We start from the raw sequence: 23,002 nt of genomic DNA on the forward strand, positions 1-23,002 counted from the left end.
CACAGTCCCTTTCTCCCCTTACTTTTCCTTGGCCTCTATTTCTTACATCTCTCAGAGAAAATGACAATTTTGGTGGCATTGCTTTGCGCACTGACTTTACTGAACTTTGGAGAAAACGAACACTGTCCCTGGGTGAGTACATCTGACAATGTGCTCTCCCGTCCATTAGACATAAGAATAAGAAGAATAAGAGCACCTCCTCCCAGCTGCCCACTGCACTGAGGCTATGAAACACTGTCACCACCGATAAATCTACGATAATCGAGAATTTCAATAAGCATTTTCCTACGGCTGGTCATGCTTTCCACCTGGCTACCCCTACCCTGGCCACCAGTTCTGCACCCTCCGCTGCAACTTGCCTGGCCAAGGCATTCGACTCTGTCAATCACCGCATTCTTATAGGCAGACTAAATAGCCTTGGTTTCTCAAATGACTGCCTCGCCTGGTTCACCAACTACTTCTCAGATAGAGTTCAATGTGTCAAATCGGAGGGCCTGTTGTCTGGACCTCAGGCAGTCTCTATGCGGGTGCCACAGGGTTCAATTCTAGGGCTGACTCTATTCTCTGTGTATATCAATGATGTCGCTCTTGCTGCTGGTGACTCTCAGATCCACCTCTACGCAGAGGACACCATGTTGTATACATCTGGCCCTTACACTGTGTTAACAAACCTCCAAACGAGCTTCAATGCCATACAACACTCTTTCCGTAGCCTCCAACTGCTCTTAAACACTAGTAAAACTAAATGCATGCTCTTCAATCGAACGCTGCTTGCACCCGCCCGCCCGACTAGAACCACTACTCTCGGCGGGTCTGACTTAGAATATGTGGACAACTACAAATACCTAGGTGTCTGGTTAGACCATAAACTCTCCTTCCAAACCCACATTAAGCATCTCCAATCCAAAATTAAATCTAGAATCGGCTTCCTATTTCGCAACAAAGCCTCCTTCACTCATACGGCCAAACATGCCCTCGTAAAACGGACTATCATGCCGATCCTTGACTTCAGCGATGTCATTTGCAAAATAGCCTCCATCACTCTACTCAGCAAATTGGATGTAGTCTATCACAGTGCCATCCGTTTTGTCACCAAAGCCCCATACAGTGAGGGAAAAAGTATTTGATCCCCTGCTGATTTTGTATGTTTGCCCACTGACAAAGAAATGATCAGTCTATACATTTAATGGTAGGTTTATTTTAACAGTGAGAGACAGAATAACAACCAAAAAATCCAGAAAAACGCATGTCAAAAATGTTATAAATTGATTTGCATTTTAATGAGGTAAATAATTATTTGACCCCTCTGCAAAACATGATTTAGTACTTGGTGTAAAAACCCTTGTTGGCAATCACAGAGGTCAGACGTTTCTTGTAGTTGGCCACCAGGTTTGCACACATCTCAGGAGGGATTTTGTCCCACTCCTCTTTGCAGATCTTCTCCAAGTCATTATGTTTCGAGGCTGATGTTTGGCAACTCAAACCTTCAGCTCCCACAGATTTTCTATGGGATTAAGGTCTGGAGTCTGGCTAGGCCACTCCAGGACCTTAATGTGCTTCTTCTTGAGCCACTCCTTTGTTGCCTTGGCCATGTGTTTTGGGTCATTGTCATGCTGGAATACCCATCCACGACCCATTTTCAATGCCCTGGCTGAGGGAAGGAGGTTCTCACCCAAGATTTGACGGTACTGTCACGAGTTGCTAAGCCAGAACCCAGAAGCAGACCAGGACAAGGTAAGTTGAAACGAAGGTGAGTGTTTATTACAAATTCAAGAGTGATGCTGAATAATCCAGGGAACAGAGCGGGCGGCGTTGATTAGTTGTTGGGGGTGCAGTGGTTGATCCCATCCTGGGTCGGCAGCCGCCGACCACCAGGCAGAGGTTGGATGAAGGTTCCGGACGGGTGACTGCAGATGGAACAAAACGGGGGTAAGTAAGCAACAAACCAACAAGGTGCAAAAACAACAAAACTAACGCTAGGCTCTAAGACTGATACTCTGGTAAACCTACTGTTCATGGCTAACGATCCGGCAGGGAATGGATGTTAGGCCAGAGCCTAAGAAGGGTGATGATCAGGACCAGGTGTGCAGATTGCTGATGGGATGCAGGTGCGGAAATCAAGAGAGCTCCCCGGAGCGTTCCCGAACCCTCGGGAAACTGGAGATCACGAACAGAAAAACTAGTCCACAGACAGGACCCGACTCAGACTGCCGGGATCGTTACAGGTACATGGCCCCGTCCATCGTCCCTTTGATGCGGTGAAGTTGTCCTGTCCCCTTAGCAGAAAATGACACCCAAAGCATAATGTTTCCACCTCCATGTTTGACGGTGGGGATGGTGTTCTTGGGGTCATAGGCAGCATTCCTCCTCCTCCAAACACAGCGAGTTGAGTTGATGCCAAATAGCTCAATTTTGGTCTCATCTGACCACAACACTTTCACCCAGTTCTCCTCTGAATCATTCAGATGTTCATTGGCAAACTTCAGACGGGCATGTATATGTGCTTTCTTCAGCAAGGGGACCTTGCAGGCGCTGCAGGATTTCAGTCCTTCACGGCGTAGTGTGTTACCAATTATTTTCTTGGTGACTATGGTCCCTGCTGCCTTGAGATCATTGACAAGATCCTCCCGTGTAGTTCTGGGCTGATTCCTCACCGTTCTCATGATCATTGCAACTCCACGAGGTGAGATCTTGCATGGAGCCCCAGGCCGAGGGAGATTGATAGTTATTTTGTGTTTCTTCCATTTGCGAATAATCGCACCAACTGTTGTCACCTTCTCACCAAGCTGCTTGGCGATGGTCTTGTAGCCCATTCCAGCCTTGTGTAGGTCTACAATCTTGTCCCTGAAATCCTTGGAGAGCTCTTTGGTCTTGGCCATGGTGGAGAGTTTGGAATCTGATTGATTGATTGCTTCTGTGGACAGGTGTCTTTTATACAGATAACAAACTGAGATTAGGAGCACTCCCTTTAAGAGTGTGCTCCTAATCTCAGCTCGTTACCTGTATAAAAGACACCTGGGAGCCAGAAATCTTTCTAATTGAGAGGGGGTAAAATACTTATTTCCCTCATTAAAATGCAAATCACTTTATAACATTTTTGACATTATAGACTGATCATTTCTTTGTCAGTGGGCAAACGTACAAAATCAGCAGGGGATCAAATACTTTTTTCCCTCACTGTATACTACCCACCATTGTGACCTGTACGCTCTCGTTGGCTGGTCCTCACTACATATTCGTCGCCAAACCCACTGGCTCCAGGTCATCTATAAATCACTGCTAGGCAAATCCCCGCCTTATCTTAGCTCATTGGTCACCATAGCAACACCCACCCGTAGTATGCGCTCCAGCAGGTATATCTCACTGGACATCCCCAAAGCCAACACCTCCTTTGGCCGCCATTCCTTCCAGTTCTCTGCTGCCAATGACTGGAACGAACTGCAAAAATCTCTGAAGCTGGAGACACTTATCTCCCTCACTAACTTTAAGCATCAGTTGTCAGAGCACCTTACCGATCACTGCACCTGTACACAGCCCATCTGTAATTAGCCCACCCAACTACCTCATCCCCATATTGTTATTTATTTTGCTAATTTGCACCCCAGTATCTCTATTTGCTCATCATCTTCTGCATATCTATCATTCCAGTTTTAATACAAAATTGTAATTATTTTGCACTATGGCCTATTTATTACCTTACCTCCATAACTTACTACATTTGCACACACTGTATATAGATTTTCCATTGTGTTATTGACTGTACGTTTTGTTTATCCTATATGTAACTCTGTGTTGTTGTATTTTTTATTGCACTGCTTTGCTTTATCTTGGCCAGGTCGCAGTTGTAAATGAGAACTTGTTCTCAACTGGCCTACCTGGTTAAATAAAGGTTAAATAAAAGTAAAAAAATTTAATTACAATAAATACATTGTGTCTGCGGGAACTCGCTCTTTTTCACTCGGTCCACTCGTCCAAGTGCCGATGCAGTTGTGTCATGATGTGAACAGTACGAACTTGTGTCACTACCAAAGTCTAATGTTTTTAAATGACTGTTTTCTATTGTCTGGAAACTCACTTGTAGAATTGGCTTGCAGTAGGTCTCTTAAAAAAAGAGAAGCCATGCAAGGTTATTAAACAGAGGTGCCTAGTTCTTTTTTTGTTGACATCAGGTAACATGTGTCGTATCGGGTGAATGGTGGCAATTATTGCTGTCAATCAAGGAGTCCGCTCAAGCTGCACCGTGTTAGAGGCTTTTATTAAAATCACGAGGTTACAGCATAAGTTATAGACCCGCGGTGTCTGGAGAACGGCGTCCCAGATTGCAATGGCCGTTCTGCCTTCTCCTTCGTTTTTCCCCCTACTTATAAACAATGCAAAAAGATGCTCCCTCTTCTGGCCAATCACCAGTCTCCCCTGTCTACAACACACTTCCTGTCTGTTGTATGTGACGTTACACTAAAACATTCCCTCTTGATACTAAAATCAACATTCTTTCAGTTCCACTTAAAAACATTTAACAACGTCATAATCTCAATACACGACATATCCCCCCTTCGAGACGAACAGTCTCGAAAACAAACAGAATAGGATTATGACAAGTAACAATTTATCTTATTGAGTATCTTTAACATTAAACCAAAAACATTCTTCTCTAGAGTGTAAATACCTTTCTATGAAATAACTGTTTATGAAGTGTGAATACATTACTATGAAATATGAACAAATCTTTATGGAGTGTAAGAGCGAAAAACTGTCCGGCAGCCATCTTTTCAGATATCCATCCATCAATCAAGACAGTAAAATTCTCTCACGGTCCCTCTGCCCCAGGCAACCACCTAGATACTCCAAATAAACTCATAAACCATGTAAATGCATTTGAAACTATGATGCAATTAAATACACATGTAAGCCCCTGCAAACAAAATCCTATCCAAAAAATATCCACTCTAAGGCTGGTCAACCCATTGGACCCTATAGTGGACCTCTCCCTGCCTAGACTCCCTGTCCCTAAGCATTCACGAAATAAACAAAAACATCTAAGATCCTCACATGTATTCAATAACATCAAACATCATTCTACAAAAATTAATACCTAAGAATATGACACAAATTATGTATTACACATGTCTATATTTCATTGCAGACACTGGAATGTAGTCCACTACACTTCATCTCCCCGTAGTCTCCTCTTCCAATGGACTGTTGATGATGGAATCGGCCACACCCTCCTTGTTTCATCTCCTCCAGTCATATTGTCCCTTCATATTGTCCTTGTTTGAGTATTTCAATCTCCACATGTCCCCCAAATGCTTCTGAAAGAAAAGGAAAGACCAAACAGTATCTTTTGCAAAACAACACTTTCAAATTGAACATCAATATCAACTAAGAATATAGAAATGATATATAAATGATGTATGAATCACATTAACCCATTTCCCCCCTTTGATTCATAAATCATACTACAAATCACACTAATATTGGAAAAAAAAAAAAAATGAAAAATGATCAAAACATCAAAAATGATATTTATCCATTCAGTTCCACTTGTCCATCTTCATCCAGATCAGGAACAGTCAACACCGGCATCTGAGTGTTGTCTCCAGGCATCACTCTCCAACCTATCTCAATATCATAGCTTTCTCAAAGGTCAGTAACAAATTACAAACATCACACACAGTGCTATCAAAGCTGCCATTAAAATGTAACCCATCACTGCCCCTACTGGCCTACCTGATCTTGCAACCAAGTCTTCTCAGATCTCCCAAACGCATCCCTTATATTCTTCAACGCATCTATAACACTTGTGATATTATCGGAACTATCTGGACTCAAAGTATACCTAATATTATCAATATGATCTTCCCAAATGTTACACCATACCATGGAAAAAGTCCCCCCTTCTCCCTTAGATTTATCCTTCAATGATAGGCTTGAAGACTATGACATGTAGCCATGTCTCTTTTCATCCAATTTCAAATATAGCTTCAGATTTCTGTGTCCGGTGCTACCCCTCTTATAATGGTAGAAACCTCATATGGAAGCTTCAACGTTGACATGTAACAACATCCTGTCTATCCATAGGGTAAGAATATATATGCTTTATCACCACAAACCCTCCAAATATCTCTAAAATTCCCAATAGTTACATTGACAGGCAAAAGGTGATCTCTCACCATCAAAGTCCTGCTCTTCTTACTACCTGGTACATAAAAAGTTACATTTATATTTCTCATTACTACCCTTAAGGTCATACATACCCAAAGTTATCATATAACATCACAATCTGATATTCCCACAAACATACCCCTTACCTCATATGTTTTATTAGAACAAAACAACTTTTAGCCCTCACTACTTTCACCTCAAACGCTCCAGGGTTCGCTGTTACCTGATTTTTCTTCCCATCTAACAAATGCACACAAGTTAATTCACTTAACCCAATAACACCTAACCCTAGGCTTAAACAAATGTTTTGACAACGACATTATTTTATCGGTTACTGATTGTTGCTGATACCACAGTCATGACAAAGCATAAGATTGACACATACTTGATAGAGGTCGAACCCCATGTCTCTAAAATGTTTGGTGCTGGAATTCTCAACAGACATGGACCCTCAAGATTCCTCACTGATATTACAGAATGAGCTGCTGGAACCTGCCCATCTATCTCTAATTTTCACAACAGAAGAATCAAACCACTCCCTTTAGTTTCTCTCTCCCCTAACGAGCGGTACTGATCAGATACCTCTCCTTGTCTGTCATTAAAATCAAAGACCTCATCCTGTACCTCCATGATGAATCTATATTCTCACTATCATTGACAGCACTCTCCATCCGTAACATAAACCCGAGTCCTTCTTGCTACCCCCTTTAATTTCAGAAAAGTTGTTGTCGGTGTCATACTTCCTACATTTGCTATTGCCATCGTATCATTAATCCCTTCCAAAGTTACCATTAAAGTAGTTGATTTAGTTGATGTATCAACCTTAATTACTTCTAGTGCGAAAGTTCCCGTTATCCTCTGTGTATTATCTACTGTTGGAGTGGCTACTGTAATCTACTCCTCCTGAACTCCCTCAATGACTGTGAAACTTCAACAGATTTCAAATCTTCCATCATAAGCGTTACTTTATGAATTACATAGCCTTTTAACCAATAATTCTTAACCGGAACAAATTCTAATGCTTGCCCTAGATAGGTATACTTCTTCTCCATAATTATCTCTCCATGTGGGAGAAACGTCCCCATCCTAACCCTAATAAGTATTTTTTCCCCTAAAATTGGTGCTGGAGCTATTGGTTCCCTTATAATCAAATGCGATATATTTATGGCTTTAATAACTATCAATGTTGAAAGAGTTAAATTGCTTCTCACTGTTGTTTTAATAGACTGAAGTGTTAATGTCCTTAGTTACTTCATCCATTTTCCAAAGATTTGAAGTCTTTGCTTGTACTTCCATCTATCACCACTAGTGTCACTTTTTCCCAACTCTCAGTCCTATCTCTAATCCCTAACTTTCAAACTTTTGATTATAAAAAATACACCTACAATTACCTTGATCTTCCTACTCTAAAGTGTCCTTCACCATTGTTCTCTCTCTTACTACTAACTTTGAAACTTAGCTTACTGTCTTAGAGTTCCTTCAACCTAGTTCTCCTAATTTATTTTAATCTAATCTTTTCTCCTAACCTTTAAAAACCTTTTCCACTGATTTATTCACAAAATCCCTTTACCACCAAATTTTTTAGAATATGTGATTGGGAAAGTCCCCACCTGCTTCTGACTTCTTTACACACAGACTTGGCAAACGACTAAACACCTTTTAGCCTAGCCTGAAATCTCTTGGTGTAAGAATGTAACCCAGAATAACAGTCACCCCTTTTAACTTTATTTTTCAGACAGATTGTCTAATAGGCAGTCTAATAGATTATCATCCTTCCTATGATATTATCTTTTGAAGCAAATATGATTCCCAAAAACCCTACTTTTAAATCTTCTATCAGACAGCCGTTTAGTGTACATCTTATTGTACAGTTCAATTTAAACAATGCATCTCTTCCCAACACTGCAATAGGTATATGTTATAATATTAGTACCTTAAGAGTAATTAACTGTTTTACTACCTCAACTCCCTATCCTAATTAGTTAATTTTACATAGTGAGATGTTTAACCTCTTTAGGCTGAACACAGATAAGTTTTTCCACTATTCACTATCACTTCTCATAGTCCTCTGGTTTTACTTCAATTGTTAGATATTTTCTTCCTAATTGGTGCTATCAGCTGACACCCCCCTTCGTATCTTCTAGGCACTAACAGGTGATCTTGACTGGCCCCTGTATCTTCCTTAAAAATGTTCTCTGTTGTTTCCTCCTGACTTGTTGCACTCACAGGTAAAGTGACCAACCTGTCCATAATTATAACAGTCTTCTGAAAGTTGCTGGAAGTGTAGCTGAAATCTTCCTCCTCCTTCTATTTCTTCTCGTCCTCTTCCTCTCCAACTCTGTGTCTGTCCAGAAACCGGCTGTGGATATGGAACACCTGGTACCCCCCTTGGCTGGTACAATTGCATTTGATATTGTTCAGTTGAAGCTGTAACAGTGATTGTTGATTTGGTTCACTCTGATTCTTCATAACCAAAGCTTCTCTTCTCCACCAGTTGTATGATTGAGTTTTCTGAGAGTTTCTTCGTCCTGTTCTTTGTTGTTGACATATCAGGATTCTTCAACAGCTTATATTCTAAGTTCTGTCCTCGAAATATCATCTTCCATCATCTTCTTACTTTTCTTCTGTGCCAGTCCTTGTAGGATAAACTCCTTTTGAATACACAGCACCTTTAGTCTCCTCTTTATCGCTGTCTTCATCTGAACTCGAACCTCATTCTTCTCTTAGTTTCCAGACATCTCGGTTTTTCTTCCTTCTGGAGTTTTGGATTCATCTTCATTGTCGTTTCTGCTTGTCCTCTATCTATTATTCATCTTCATCTCTGATGCAACAATCACCCTCCTGGATGATCACTGGAAGCTGAGGATAAACATCCCTAAGCTCTACTTCCCTTAGCCTTATCTCTATAGCTTTGTTTATCTTATCGCTGGAATCTTTTATCAGTTTTTGTTTGAGAATGAAGGGCAACTTTTGTTTCACTTGCCGGATAACCTCGCAATACTTTAGTTAAAGGATTACCATTTTTTCCCTATATCAACCGGTGTAATGACTTTTATAGCCTTGCTGTCCTTTCTCCCCATTGTAACAACCCTTTTATATTCCTTTATCGTGAATTATTTTATTTTAGACTATATAGCCTATGGCTTCCCCCCTCTAATTATTAATATAACTAAACAACTCCCCAAAAAATATTTTTATTTTTATTTTTTATTTTTAAATAAATCAATTAAAAATCATGAATAATTAAAACCAATTTTTATTCCTATATCCTATGTCACCAATTTATCAATTAGTGGTGGCTATCTTACCACAACCCATCAAATGCAAATGTAAGTTAGTCAACTTCAAAGCAATCCCAAAAACAAAGCCTGTAACCCCTTGCTCTATAACCCCTTGCTCTATAACCCCTAATTATCTTAAATTTACAGAATAATGTCAGTCCTTGATTCCCAACACAACTCCAATCAACCCCAGTGATGCACATAGCCTCCAAAATGCAATTTTTAATGAATCAGTTTGCCAAGCCTATGTAAAATTGTCATAACATCAAATATTTTGTAACCAGACCAGTCTCAAAACCTTTTTGACTTGATCCTCTGCCGCGTCACGTGATGTCACGTCAGCACTTCCTGTATCTCCTCTCTCCTCTCGCTTATCGTTCCTCTCATATGACAAAAGAACAAAGACACAGAATAACATTTTAGTAGTTAATGCAATCACTGAGTTATCTCAACCATATTCAACATTCCTTCGTTCACCCATTATTCACTCTAAGACTAAACTCAGAACTAAATAGATCGCTCAAAAACATTTTTATTTTATTTTAATCCGTAATTTAATTTAATTCATTATACTCCGTCAACATATATTTAATGTATAAATTCACTACATCTCAACAAATAGTTTCATGTTCAAACACCAGCCGCTTTAAAACTATAAGATTCGTGTTAAAATTTCTCCTCTTTGTTCCCTCGTCTGTGTCTCCCTGTCTCCCCCTGCAGTGTAACCCCACAGAATATGACACGTTACCCACAATGCCGTTTTGTAGTTTTACTATACCCTCGTGTTGTAGTTTAGTGCCGTAAAACAAAACGTGTCCTACTCTCGTGCCATAAACTCCCCCTTTCTGTAGTGTAGTGTCGCAAAATTAAACGCATGCACAAATGCATTCAATGATACGATTCCCAAACACTAGACCGATAGCATTACGCTACAGCTTCAATATTTTATACCTTATACTCACACAATTACACATAACAGAGCTCACATTTGCGTAGAACTTTGAATTCTACACACACATACATATTTTAAGAGGCTTATCATATCGCAATAGGACCTCTAAGGATACGTTAGCATGTAGCACACAACACAATTAGCATTTAACCTTAGCATTTAGCATTAGCCGCTATGTACCATGTAGCATGAAACACACTCCCATTTAGCATTAACATTAGCCTTAGCCTTTAGCTAACTGCGGCCTACCACGCCCTAAGTAACCTTGCATTGTGCCCAAATCATTGTCCATTTATCACCTGCTAACTTTATGCTGCCGTAAGTTCTGGATAATCATATGAGCGGTTACCCCAAACGAATAATCCGTCGACTATAAGATGAGCATAACATACATATAACCCGTCCATCTTATGGTTCCCAGAACCAACCTGACACCACCCTAGCGCGATGCCAGGATTTCATGGCCCACTCCTAAAGAGTCGCCTCGTTTCGAGGTCTTTCCAGATTCACAATGCTCTAATATTGCATACGTATTCCTGACTTTATTCTGCCAATATCTGCAGTTAATATCTGCCTTCAATCGCTGTACAATTTTAGAATAATTATTACCAGACTCCTAGTCAACAGCAATAACGCCACACGAGGCACGGTCGTATGGTACATCTCTCCAGTGTACAATCACATAGCATCCAAACTAACAAGCTCCAAAGCGGTAAGAAAAACTCACCCTTGTCTGGCCATGACTTCAAAGTGAGCTAGCCTGGCGGCTGAATGAAACAAAGGAGATTTGCAGACCAGCCCCACGTTGGGCGCCATTTGTCGTATCGGGTGAATGGTGGCAATTATTGCTGTCAATCAAGGAGTCCGCTCAAGCTGCACCGTGTTAGAGGCTTTTATTAAAATCACGAGGTTACAGCATAAGTTACAGACCCGCGGTGTCTGGAGAACGGCGTCCCAGATTGCAATGGCCGTTCTGCCTTCTCCTTCGTTTTTCCCCCTACTTATAAACAATGCAAAAAGATGCTCCCTCTTCTGGCCAATCACCAGTCTCCCCTGTCTACAACACACTTCCTGTCTGTTGTATGTGACGTTACACTAAAACATTCCCTCTTGATACTAAAATCAACATTCTTTCAGTTCCACTTAAAAACATTTAACAACGTCATAATCTCAATACACGACACATGCAACCAAACCCTGGCTCTGATATGCAATGTCTCCAAACCCCCTCTCATTTTAAATCTAGATCTGGTCTTTGTATTATTCATTTAAATGTACGCAGCCTGTTGTCTAAAATTGATGGGCTAAATCAACTTATGCTGATGTAATTGTGTTTTCTGAAACCTGGCTCAGCAAGTCTGTTCTTGATAAGGATATTTGTATAAATGGTTACAATGTGTATCGCACTGATCGAGTTAAGAAAGTTAGGGCGGGGTGGCTATATAATTTATGTAAAGACTAAATTCCTTGTAAGTGTGGTAAAGTCTGAAGCTATTTATAAACAGTTGGAATTTCTTGCTTTGAATCTTGAGGTTCCAAAGGGTCTCTCTGTGACTGTGATTGGCTGTTATAGACCCCCCCCCTGCTCTCGGTGATGCATTGTCTTCGCTGACGCACCTTATGTCTAAACTTCTTTACAGTGAAATGATCTTGATTGGTGATCTCAACTGGTGTTGGTTAAAGCCGGTGTCTGATGATTTTAAAATGTATTGTAATTCTAATTTATGAATCTTACCCAGTTGATTAACTCACCCACCAGCCCAAATCTCAAATGTCCAGAGAAATCTACCCTGATTGATTTGATATTGACAAATGTTCCACATAAATATTATGCGGTTGGTGTTTTCTGTAATGATTTAAGTGACCATGATTTAAGTGCTGTTTTTGCTGTTAGAAATACTAAGGTTCCTAAGACAAACCCACGCTTTATTCGTAAGAGAAATGTTAAGAGTTTTAATAAGCAGGCTTTCTTTCATGATGTGTTTTATTTTGACTGGATCAAGACTGAGCGTATTCCTGATGTGGAAACTGCCTGGAAATTCTTTCATGATGTTTTTTTCCAAATAGTAAACAAATTTGCCCTATTCAGCAGGTTCAGAGTTAAAGGGCGGGATAATCCATGTTTATCTTCTGAGTTGTCTTGTATTATTCACAAATGTAATCTAGCCTGGACTAAGGCAAGGAAATCATGTGGCGCAGTGGTCTAAGGCGCTGCATCGCAGTGCTAGCTGTGCCACTAGAGATCCTGGTTCGAATCCAGGCTCTGTCGTAGCCGGCCACGACCGGGAGACCCATGGGGCGGCGCACAATTTGCCCAGCGTCGTCCAGGGTAGGGGAGGGAATGGCCGGCAGGGATGTAGCTCAGTTGGTAGAGCATGGCGTTTGCAACGCCAGGGTTGTGGGTTCGATTCCCACGGGGGGCCAGTATTAAAATAAAAATAAAAATATGTAAGTCGCTCTGGATAAGAGCGTCTGCTAAATGACTAAAATGTAATGATTGGCTTTTTAGGCAGCTACGAAACAAGTGTTGTTCTCTTCTCAGGAAGGCCGAGTCTGAATCTTTTATGTCTGTTACCACTGATAACCTGAATGACCCTAGAACGTTTTGGAAGGCTATTAAGTCTATGTCTGGTAACAGTATTGTTAATGAATTACCGTCATGTGTATTGAAGGACTGTTACTGAAGATACTGAATCAAACAGCCTACCAGATGATACAAAGTGTTCATTGAAACAACTCAGCATTTCAGTTTTGTCATACAGTGGGGAAAGAAAGTATTTAGTCAGCCACCAATTGTGCAAGTTCTCCCACTTAAAAAGATGAGAGAGGCCTGTAATTTTCATCATAGGTACACGTCAACTATGACAGACAAAATGAGAAAAAAAAATCCAGAAAATCACATTGTAGGATTTTTAATGAATTTATTTGCAAATTATGGTGGGAAATAAGTATTTGGTCAATAACAAAAGTTTCTCAATACTTTGTTATGTACCCTTTGTTGGCAATGACACAGGTCAAACGTTTTCTGTAAGTCTTCACAAGGTTTTCACACACTGTTGCTGGTATTTTGGCCCATTCCTCCATGCAGATCTCCTCTAGAGCAGTGATGTTTTGGGGCTGTCGCTGGGCAACACAGACTTTCAACTCCCTCCAAAGATTTTCTATGGGGTTGAGATCTGGAGACTGGCTAGGCCACTCCAGGACCTTGAAATGCTTCTTACGAAGCCACTCCTTCGTTGCCCGGGCGGTGTGTTTGGGATCATTGTCATGCTGAAAGACCCAGCCACGTTTCATCTTCAATGCCCTTACTGATGGAAGGAGGTTTTCACTCAAAATCTCACGATACATGGCCCCATTCATTCTTTCCTTTACACGGATCAGTCGTCCTGGTCCCTTTGCAGAAAAACAGCCCCAAAGCATGATGTTTCCACCCCCATGCTTCACAGTAGATATGGTGTTCTTTGGATGCAACTCAGCATTCTTTGTCCTCCAAACACGACTCTAGCAAACTTCAGACGGGCCTGGACATGTACTGGCTTAAGCAGGGGGACACGTCTGGCACTGCAGGATTTGAGTCCCTGGCGGCGTAGTGTGTTACTGATGGTAGGCTTTGTTACTTTGGTCCCAGCTCTCTGCAGGTCATTCACTAGGTCCCCCCGTGTAGTTCTGGGATTTTTGCTCACCGTTCTTGTGATCATTTTGACCCCACGGGGTGAGATCTTGCGTGGAGCCCCAGATCGAGGGAGATTATCAGTGGTCTTGTATGTATTCCATTTCCTAATAATTGCTCCCACAGTTGATTTCTTCAAACCAAGCTGCTTACCTATTGCAGATTCAGTCTTCCCAGCCTGGTGCAGGTCTACAATGTTGTTTCTGGTGTCCTTTGACAGCTCTTTGGTCTTGGCCATAGTGGAGTTTGGAGTGTGACTGTTTGAGGTTGTGGACAGGTGTCTTTTATACTGATAACAAGTTCAAACAGGTGCCATTAATACAGGTAACGAGTGGAGGACAGAGGAGCCTCTTAAAGAAGAAGTTACAGGTCTGTGAGAGCCAGAAATCTTGCTTGTTTGTAGGTGACCAAATACTTATTTTCCACCATAATTTGCAAATAAATTCATTAAAAATCCTACAATGTGATTTTCTGGATTTTTTTTCTCAATTTGTCTGTCATAGTTGACGTGTACCTATGATGAAAATTACAGGCCTCTCTCATCTTTTTAAGTGGGAGAACTTGCACAATTGGTGTCTGACTAAATACTTTCTTTCCCCACTGTATGACAAAACTGAAATGCTGAGTTGTTTCAATGAACACTTTGTACCATCTGGTAGGCTGTTTGATTCAGTATCCTCGGTCTCTGTCCAACCCTGTGTGGATGAACCGGTGAGAGCTGGTCAAACTTTTAGCTTTTCGCCATTCTCAGTGCAGGAGGTACATAAAGCCCTGAAATCCTTAGATCAGAGAAAGTCTGCAGGTTCTGATCTTCTTGATCCCTGCTTTTTAAAACTGGCAGCTGATTTCATTGCTGAACCACTTACATATCTGTTCAAGCTATCCCTGGAATGTAATGAAATTCCAAGGATCTGGAAATCAGCATTTGTCCTACCACTTTTAAAAGGGGGAGATCCAACTCTTTAAATAATTATAGGCCAATCTCAAAGCTGTCACCCCTGTTGAATTTTTTAAAAATATACTAACTCTATTTTATCAATGTACCAATCGGGCTTCAGGAAGAAGCATAGCGCAATTACAGCAGCCATGAAGGTTTTAAATGATAACACTGAAGCCGTTGACAAAAAATAGCACTGTGTCTCACTTTTTATTGATCTCTCTAAGGCTATTGATACTGTTGATCATGCTATACTAAGGCAGAGATTGTCAAGCGTAGGTCTTTCGGAGCATGCAGTTGCATGGTTTGCTAACTATCTGTCTGCTAGAACTCAGTGCACTCAATTTGATGGGCTCATGTCTGTTAAGTTGTCTGTCTGTAATGGTGTGTCCCAGGGCTCTGTACTTGGTCCCCTCTTATTCACTATTTATATAAATAATTTAGACAAAAATGTGCAAAATGCGCAACTTCCCTTTTATGCTGATGATACTGTTATTTATTGTTGTGCCTCGTCTCTCACTAAAGCTTTCCAGAACTTGCAAACTGCTTTTTATCCTGTTCAACATACCTTGTGTCAATTGAAGCTTATCCTCAATGCTGACAAAACTAAACTAATGGTGTTTTCTAAAGCAAGAAACAGACCTCTGAACCTTTCACCTATTACTACCTGTCAGGGCAATGAGATTGAGGCTGTAACCTCATATAAATATCTTGGAATTTTAACTGATGAAGGCCTCTTTTTAAATTGCATATTGAACACCTTACAAAAAAACTGAAGCTGAAGTTGGGATTTTATTTTAGGAGTAAGGTCGTTTTTTTCTTTTGAAACTAGAAGGAGGCTAGTATCATATACATTTACGCCTATACTAGACTATGGTGATATTTTATATATGAATGCTTCTGCTCAGTGTTTGAGATCAGTAGACACCCTTTACCATGGAGCATTGAGATGTATTTTAAACTGCAAAACCCTAACGCACCATTGCACTTTATATACCAGGGTTGGCTGGCCTTCTCTAGTCACTCGTAGGCTCAGTCACTGGTAAACTTTTATTTACAAAGCCATTTTGGGTTTACTACCATTTTATTTGGGCATTTTTATTCTTCAGAAATGTGGTGGGTACTCTCTACGTTCACAGGATTTGATCCTGCTAACTGTTCCAAATGTCTGAACTGAATTTGGTAAAAGGGCTTTTATGTACTCTGCGCCAGCGGCTTGGAACGCCTTACAAAATACACTGCTCAAAAAAAATAAAGGGAACACTTAAACAACACAATGTAACTCCAAGTCAATCACACTTCTGTGAAATCAAACTGTCCACTTAGGAAGCAACACTGATTGACAATACATTTCACATGCTGTTGTGCAAATGGAATAGACAACAGGTGGAAATTATAGGCAATTAGCAAAACACCCCCAATAAAGGAGTGGTTCTGCAGGTGGTGACCACAGACCACTTCTCAGTTCCTATGCTTCCTGGCTGATGTTTTGGTCACTTTTGGATGCTGGCGGTGCTTTCACTCTAGTGGTAGCATGAGACTGAGTCTACAACCCACACAAGTGGCTCAGGTAGTGCAGCTCATCCAGGATGGCACATCAATGCGAGCTGTGGCAAGAAGGTTTGCTGTGTCTGTCAGCGTAGTGTCCAGAGCATGGAGGCGCTACCAGGAGACAGGCCAGTACATCAGGAGACGTGGAGGAGGCCGTAGGAGGGCAACAACCCAGCAGCAGGACCGCTACCTCCGCCTTTGTGCAAGGAGGAGCACTGCCAGAGCCCTGCAAAATGACCTCCAGCAGGCCACAAATGTGCATGTGTCTGCTCAAACGGTCAGAAACAGACTCCATGAAGGTGGTATGAGGGCCCGACGTCCACATGTGGGGGTTGTGCTTACAGCCCAACACCGTGCAGGACGTTTTGGCATTTGCCAGAGAACACCAAGATTGGCAAATTCGCCACTGGCGCCCTGTGCTCTTCACAGATGAAAGCAGGTTCACACTGAGCACATGTGACAGACGTGACAGAGTCTGGAGACGCCGTGGAGAACGTTCTGCTGCCTGCAACATCCTCCAGCATGACCGGTTTGGCGGTGGGTCAGTCATGGTGTGGGGTGGCATTTCTTTGTGCTCGCCAGAGGTAGCCTGACTGCCATTAGGTACCGAGATGAGATCCTCAGACCCCTTGTGAGACCATATGCTGGTGCGGTTGGCTCTGGGTTCCTCCTAATGCAAGACAATGCTAGACCTCATGTGGCTGGAGTGTGTCAGCAGTTCCTGCAAGTGGAAGGCATTGATGCTATGGACTGGCCCGCCCGTTCCCCAGACCTGAATCCAATTGAGCACATCTGGGACATCATGTCTCGCTCCATCCACCAACGCCACGTTGCACCACAGACTGTCCAGGAGTTGGCGGATGCTTTAGTCCAGGTCTGGGAGGAGATCCCTCAGGAGACCATCCGCCACCTCATCAGGAGCATGCCCAGGCGTTGTAGGGAGGTCATACAGGCACGTGGAGGCCACACACACTACTGAGCCTCATTTTGACTTGTCCTTAAAACGAAAAAAGTATTTAATAAGATTATTTAATTCATTCAGATCTAGGATGTGTTATTTTAGTGTTCCCTTTAGTTTTTTGAGCAGTGTAGATTTAAACTGGAAGAACTTGTCCCGATTGGTGTTTTTAAATAATTGATGAAGGATTTTGAGACTGATTCCTTGAGCTGTCAATGTTTTATGATTTCGTTATACTCCTGTGATTTCTATGGTTTTTACTAGATTACTTGTAGTTTTTCATGTTGTCGGTCTCTGTAATTGTGTATTGACTTGGTGCTACCTATCTTGTCCAGGACGCTCTTGAAAAAGAGATTTCAAATCTCAGAGAGCCCTTCCTGGTTAAATAAAGGTTAAATAAAAATGTATTCCAGTCCAGCCATTACAATGAGCCCATCCTCCTATAGCTCCTCCCACCAGCCTCCACTGGTATACCACCATTTCATAATCTCAAAACATATACACTACCGGTCAAAAGTTTTAGAACACCTACTCATTCAAGGGTTTTTCTTTATTTTTTTACTATTTTCTACATTGTAGAATAATAGTGAAGACATCAACACTATGAAATAACACATGGAATCATGTAGTAACCAAAAAAGTGTTAAACAAATCAAAATATATTTTATATTTGAAATTCATCAAATAGCCACCTTTTCTCTTGATGACAGCTTTGCACACTCTTGGCATTCTCTCAACCAGCTTCACCTGGAATGCTTTTCCAACAGTTTTATATACGTTAAAGAACCAACAATACTGGATCAGTAATGTGGGAGTTGGACGTGAATGAATTTACAAAAGCAAATGTAATTGATTAATCAAATTTTAATGATAAATCGTACCTGTATAGGCTACCTGGGAATTAAACTTTAATTAACCTGAAAGCGTCGCTGTATCTAGGTTAATGTGGAAAAGTTAAAAATGTCTCATTGGTTGGAACAATTTAATGGTCCTTATCCAAATGATCACCCTGAAGGTTTGTTTGGCAATTTAACTTCCTTGTTAAATTCAATGAGACAACGATATCCAATCAGTTGGGATTGGCTGGATATCATAAGTGTAACCGGGTTTTTTTATTTATATACTGGCTGAAACCACACGGGATTCCAGCAAGGCACAGGATTTCACTGTGAACTAATGATGGGAAGTTCGGCTCTTTTCTGAGAGCCGGCTCTTTTGACTCGGCTCCCAAAGAAGAGCCGGCTCTTTCGACTCCCGAACGGCTCTTTATTTAGGATCTTTTGTAGCCTATATTTTACCTTAACTTTGAAAAAAAATCATGGTTTATGTGTTGAAAACCCTTTTGCTTTCAGTGTTTTTATGAGAGACCTTATAATGCCTAATTCTGTGCATTTATTCTGTGACAAAACCACTCTTACATTTGTTTATTTCAATTAAACTTTTTTATTGCACAAATTAACAATAAACTTCAAACAAATCCACAGAACAGAATCAAAACCAGAACCAAACTCCAGCAAACAGCATTAGTCCTCAGGGCAGGTTGGCATTCAGGAAGATCAGATGCCTCAGCTTGGATGGGCTGATAGGCCTGATACGATTTCGCCTCTCCGTGAGTATCTGCCCTGTTTTGGAGAAGATTCTCTCAGAAGGAACTGATGTGGCAACAATACATAGTCTCCCCTCCATCACCTTCACCAGGAGTGGAAAGACTGAGGCCTTGGCCTGCCACCAGCTCAGTGGGTCTTCTGCTCTCTGGATGAGGGGCTCCTCAAGGTAGCTCCTCACCTCCATTATAGCATCAGCTGTCGGATTTCTCCTTGAAGCATCTCCTGTAGCTCTGTCATCAAAAAGCCTCCAAACAGCAGAGGTTTGCTGCTCCTCCTCCACTTGGCCCTGTAATGGTGGAGCTGGCTGGCTGCTGGGGGTGCATTTTGCTGCTGCTGCTGCACTAATCCTCTGAAGAGCTTCATCAACAGCTCTACGATCACTGAAGGCAAGTTTTTTAAACCTTGGATCCAATAAGGTAGTTTCTGAAAGGACAGTGTTGTACTCCATCCGCAGAAATTTGCGGTCCATGGCTGAACAAAGAGCTGCAACTAATTCCTTCACTTTCTGCACAGTTACTGTCCATTGGTTCTCGGCTGTCACCAGCTGCAGACCTTTGCAAAGCAGGAGCATTTTCGAGGCTGTGACATAGCTGAAGGAGAGAAAACAGCAACTTTTAGAATTTAGTTTTTTAAAAGTATGTGGCATATTATACGTGATGCATTATACTGTATGTGTTGTGTTTGCAATGTATAATAGTGACTGAATAGTAGTAGAGAAAACAATGCTTCAATGGTTCTAGGTACCTGTCTGCACTTATCTCCACAGTCACCTCCTGGAATGGTTGCAGGACGGCGCAGACCTCTTTCACCAGCTCCCATTCCTCTTGGCTTAATGGCTCAATAGATGCGTTGATGAGGGCCAGGGTGGAGATGATGGCATCTTTTATTTCAAGCATTCGTTTCAACATATCAAATGTTGAGTTCCACCTGGTGGCACACTCTTGTTTGGGCCTCAGTTCAGGAATCCCCATTTGGCGCTGTGTGGACTTTAGCTTCTGTGCTGCTACTGTGCTTTTGTGGAAAAACTCCACAACAGCCTTCACCTTATCCACGGTTGTTTTGATCACCTTCAGAGCATCTCTAACCACCAGGTTTAGTGTATGCGCCAGACATGGGTGATGGGTCCACTTCAAAACTTTTATGGCTTTGGTGATGTTTGCAGCATTATCACTCACACAGCACACCACTTTGTCCTCTACTTGCCACTCTTTTGCCACTCTTAGTAGCTCCACTGCCAAGTTTTCTGCAGTGTGTCTGTCGGTGAACTCGAAGCAGTCCAGAAGGCAAGATGTCATCTTGTAATCTTCAATAAAGTGGCAAGTGACAGACATGAAAGAGCAGGTTGTTCTGGAGGTCCAGCAGTCAGTTGTCAGGCAAACTGATGGAGCTTTTGTCACCCTTTCTTGCCATAATGCACGTTCTGTGTCATATAGTTTTGGGATCATTGTTTGGGAAAGTGTTTTTCTACTGGGTAGAGTGTATGTGGGATTTAGGGCTTTGACAAAGTTTTTCATTCCTTTGTCCTCCACAATGGAAAAGGGTTGAAAATCAGAAGCTACCATTTTAGCCAACTCATCATCAATACTGTGCTGTTTGGCTGGGGTCATCAGTTTAGGTAAAAACTGACTTATTTTGCTTTGAGTTGCAGTAGGAGAGGTTATACTTGCACGCATGGGGATGGCAGTAGACGTTACAGCAGCTGTTGTTCTGGTATGAGACACACCAGGATCAGTAGATGGTGAGCTGGCTTGCCCTCTCTCCTCTAACTGCACTGTAGGATGGACAGTTCTTGTATGTCTATGCAGGTTTGTGGTGGAACCTGCTCTTATAGTGACCTTCGTTTTGCAGTGAAGGCACTCTGCTTTCTTGTTCCCAATATCTTTAAACTGCAGCCAGATGCTGCTTCGCTTTCTAGTGTCACTCATAGTTAAACGACACGACAATGCAAGACGCACACACGCTCCTCAGTCCGCTCTGTCTCTCTCTTCACTTGCAGTGGAGTCAAGTGGTGTGTCTGCCCCGCCCCCTCTCTGTTTACACATCCTTAATTCTCACGTGAATGCCGCATGCTGGTCGCCATGCTGGCCAATCATAACAGACCTCTGTGAAAGTGAAACCTAAGCAGCGAATGGGCAAAAAACTGGGAGCCGGCTCTCACTCGATGCGAGCCGGCTCTTCTGATTCACTACAAAGAGCCGGCTCTCAGAGCCGATGCTTGTGCGCATGACCCATCACTACTGTGAACAAAGGAAAAATGGCTGCTCTCCCTCTGTTAGCTTTAGCATCTAATGCAAAGCTAGCCCTACTTGTACAGGAATCTCAGTTCCAAGCACAACAGGATCCCCCTATAATAGGGGAACAGGTTTACTAATGACGTCTCACGGTCAACCAAGTCGGCATCTCCTTTGCTAGCAATGTTTTACCGGAACGCGCGGTAACATAGAAGATATATACGCCGTGACCTACCCACGCTACTGAAGCACGATAGACGGAGAGATAATACCTTCGCTCCCGTCAAGCGAATATATCTAGTCAAATTTCTATAATTGGCTGGCCCTATGTCCTCGATCTAGAAATTAATAATGACTGAGTCTACTCGCTCCTGAAACACGAGACAGAAATAGTATTACGTTTTGGCCCAACGAGTCTATTTCTCAAATTTCTATAATTGGCTGGTCCCTGACCTAGCGCTAGAAATTGTATAACTCACCCTACACGCTGACTTCGTCAGATAAACAACACCGGAGGCAACCTCTAGTATCTTATTCAAAAGGAAACACACATCTCAACAACAAATCCTGCCTACAGCTCTAATGGTGTATAACGTAATGTGCTGCACAATTCATATAGACTGAATTCAACAGTAAGGCCTCACTCTGTTTTAGATTCCTCGCACAGGGTTCCAATACGTCGTGACGTGTCTTTCATTAATCTGATGGCTGTTATTTATCCCATCAACTAACTGTTTATTTCTCACTCAATTAAAGTAATAATGTAACAATTAACTCATTAGGATTTTGGGGCACCACGGAAGAAGTTGTTTAACGAGTTATTATCTCCCGAACTAAACTCTTAGAAGATATATAGATATATCGATTACAGTCACGAAACTAATCATTACCTCATATCAGTCTCATTCTGAATGTCACATAATAATCATCTAAGGCACTGGTCTAAGGCACTGCGTCGCAGTGCAAGCTGTGCCACTAGAGATCCTGGTTCGAATCCAGGCTCTGTCGTAGCCGGCCTCGATCGGGAGACCCATGGGGCGGCGCACAATTGGCCCAGCGTCGTCCAGGGTAGGGGAGGGAATGGACGGCAGGGATGTAGCTCAGTTGGTAGAGCATGGCGTTTGCAACGCCAGGGTTGTGTGTTCGATTCCCACGGGTGGCCAGTATAAAAAATATATATATAAATAAAAAAATATATAAAGAATAATGTATGCACTCACTAACTGTAAGTCGCTCTGGATAAGAGCGTCTGCTAAATGACTAAAATGTAATCCTTGAACCTGCAAGAACCCTAACCTTATTGATGAATCAGCAATACACAAATTGGCTTAATTATTTATTTACTAACTAAATAATAACACAGAATACATAAACACACACACACAGTATAGGTTATTGATTACTAACGTAATACAATGAAAACAGGTCCCTAGTGGACTAACAACAGCATGACTGCTTGGTTAGGGGAAGGAGGGTTCAATAGAAAGAGAGTGTAAGGGAGAGACAGAGATTCAACTTATCCTTGTTACATTTGGAAACCACCGCTCACGGTTGTCTGAGATGGGATTGTCCTTCGTGAAAGTTCTAGACAACTTTACTTGCCAGCTGCAGACTGGTAATGCTACGAGTGGCTACGAGTGGCGCTGTGCC

General features: G+C 41.9%; 1 protein-coding gene across 1 annotated transcript; it reads right to left on the reverse strand.

Moving 5' to 3' along the window:
* Positions 1-18,693: 18,693 nt before the first annotated feature.
* On the reverse strand, positions 18,694-21,355 carry LOC121560198 (E3 SUMO-protein ligase ZBED1-like). Its single transcript, XM_041873234.2, has 2 exons — positions 19,866-21,355; positions 18,694-19,711 (listed from the first exon to the last, which is right to left on the reverse strand). The coding sequence occupies exons 1-2, from the start codon at positions 21,044-21,046 to the stop codon at positions 19,045-19,047; spliced, it is 1,848 nt and encodes a 615-aa protein (XP_041729168.2). The 5' UTR covers positions 21,047-21,355; the 3' UTR covers positions 18,694-19,044.
* Positions 21,356-23,002: the final 1,647 nt, after the last annotated feature.

The sequence above is a fragment of the Coregonus clupeaformis genome, unplaced genomic scaffold (genome assembly GCF_020615455.1).
Source record: "Coregonus clupeaformis isolate EN_2021a unplaced genomic scaffold, ASM2061545v1 scaf1546, whole genome shotgun sequence".
Taxonomy (NCBI): Eukaryota; Metazoa; Chordata; class Actinopteri; order Salmoniformes; family Salmonidae; genus Coregonus; species Coregonus clupeaformis.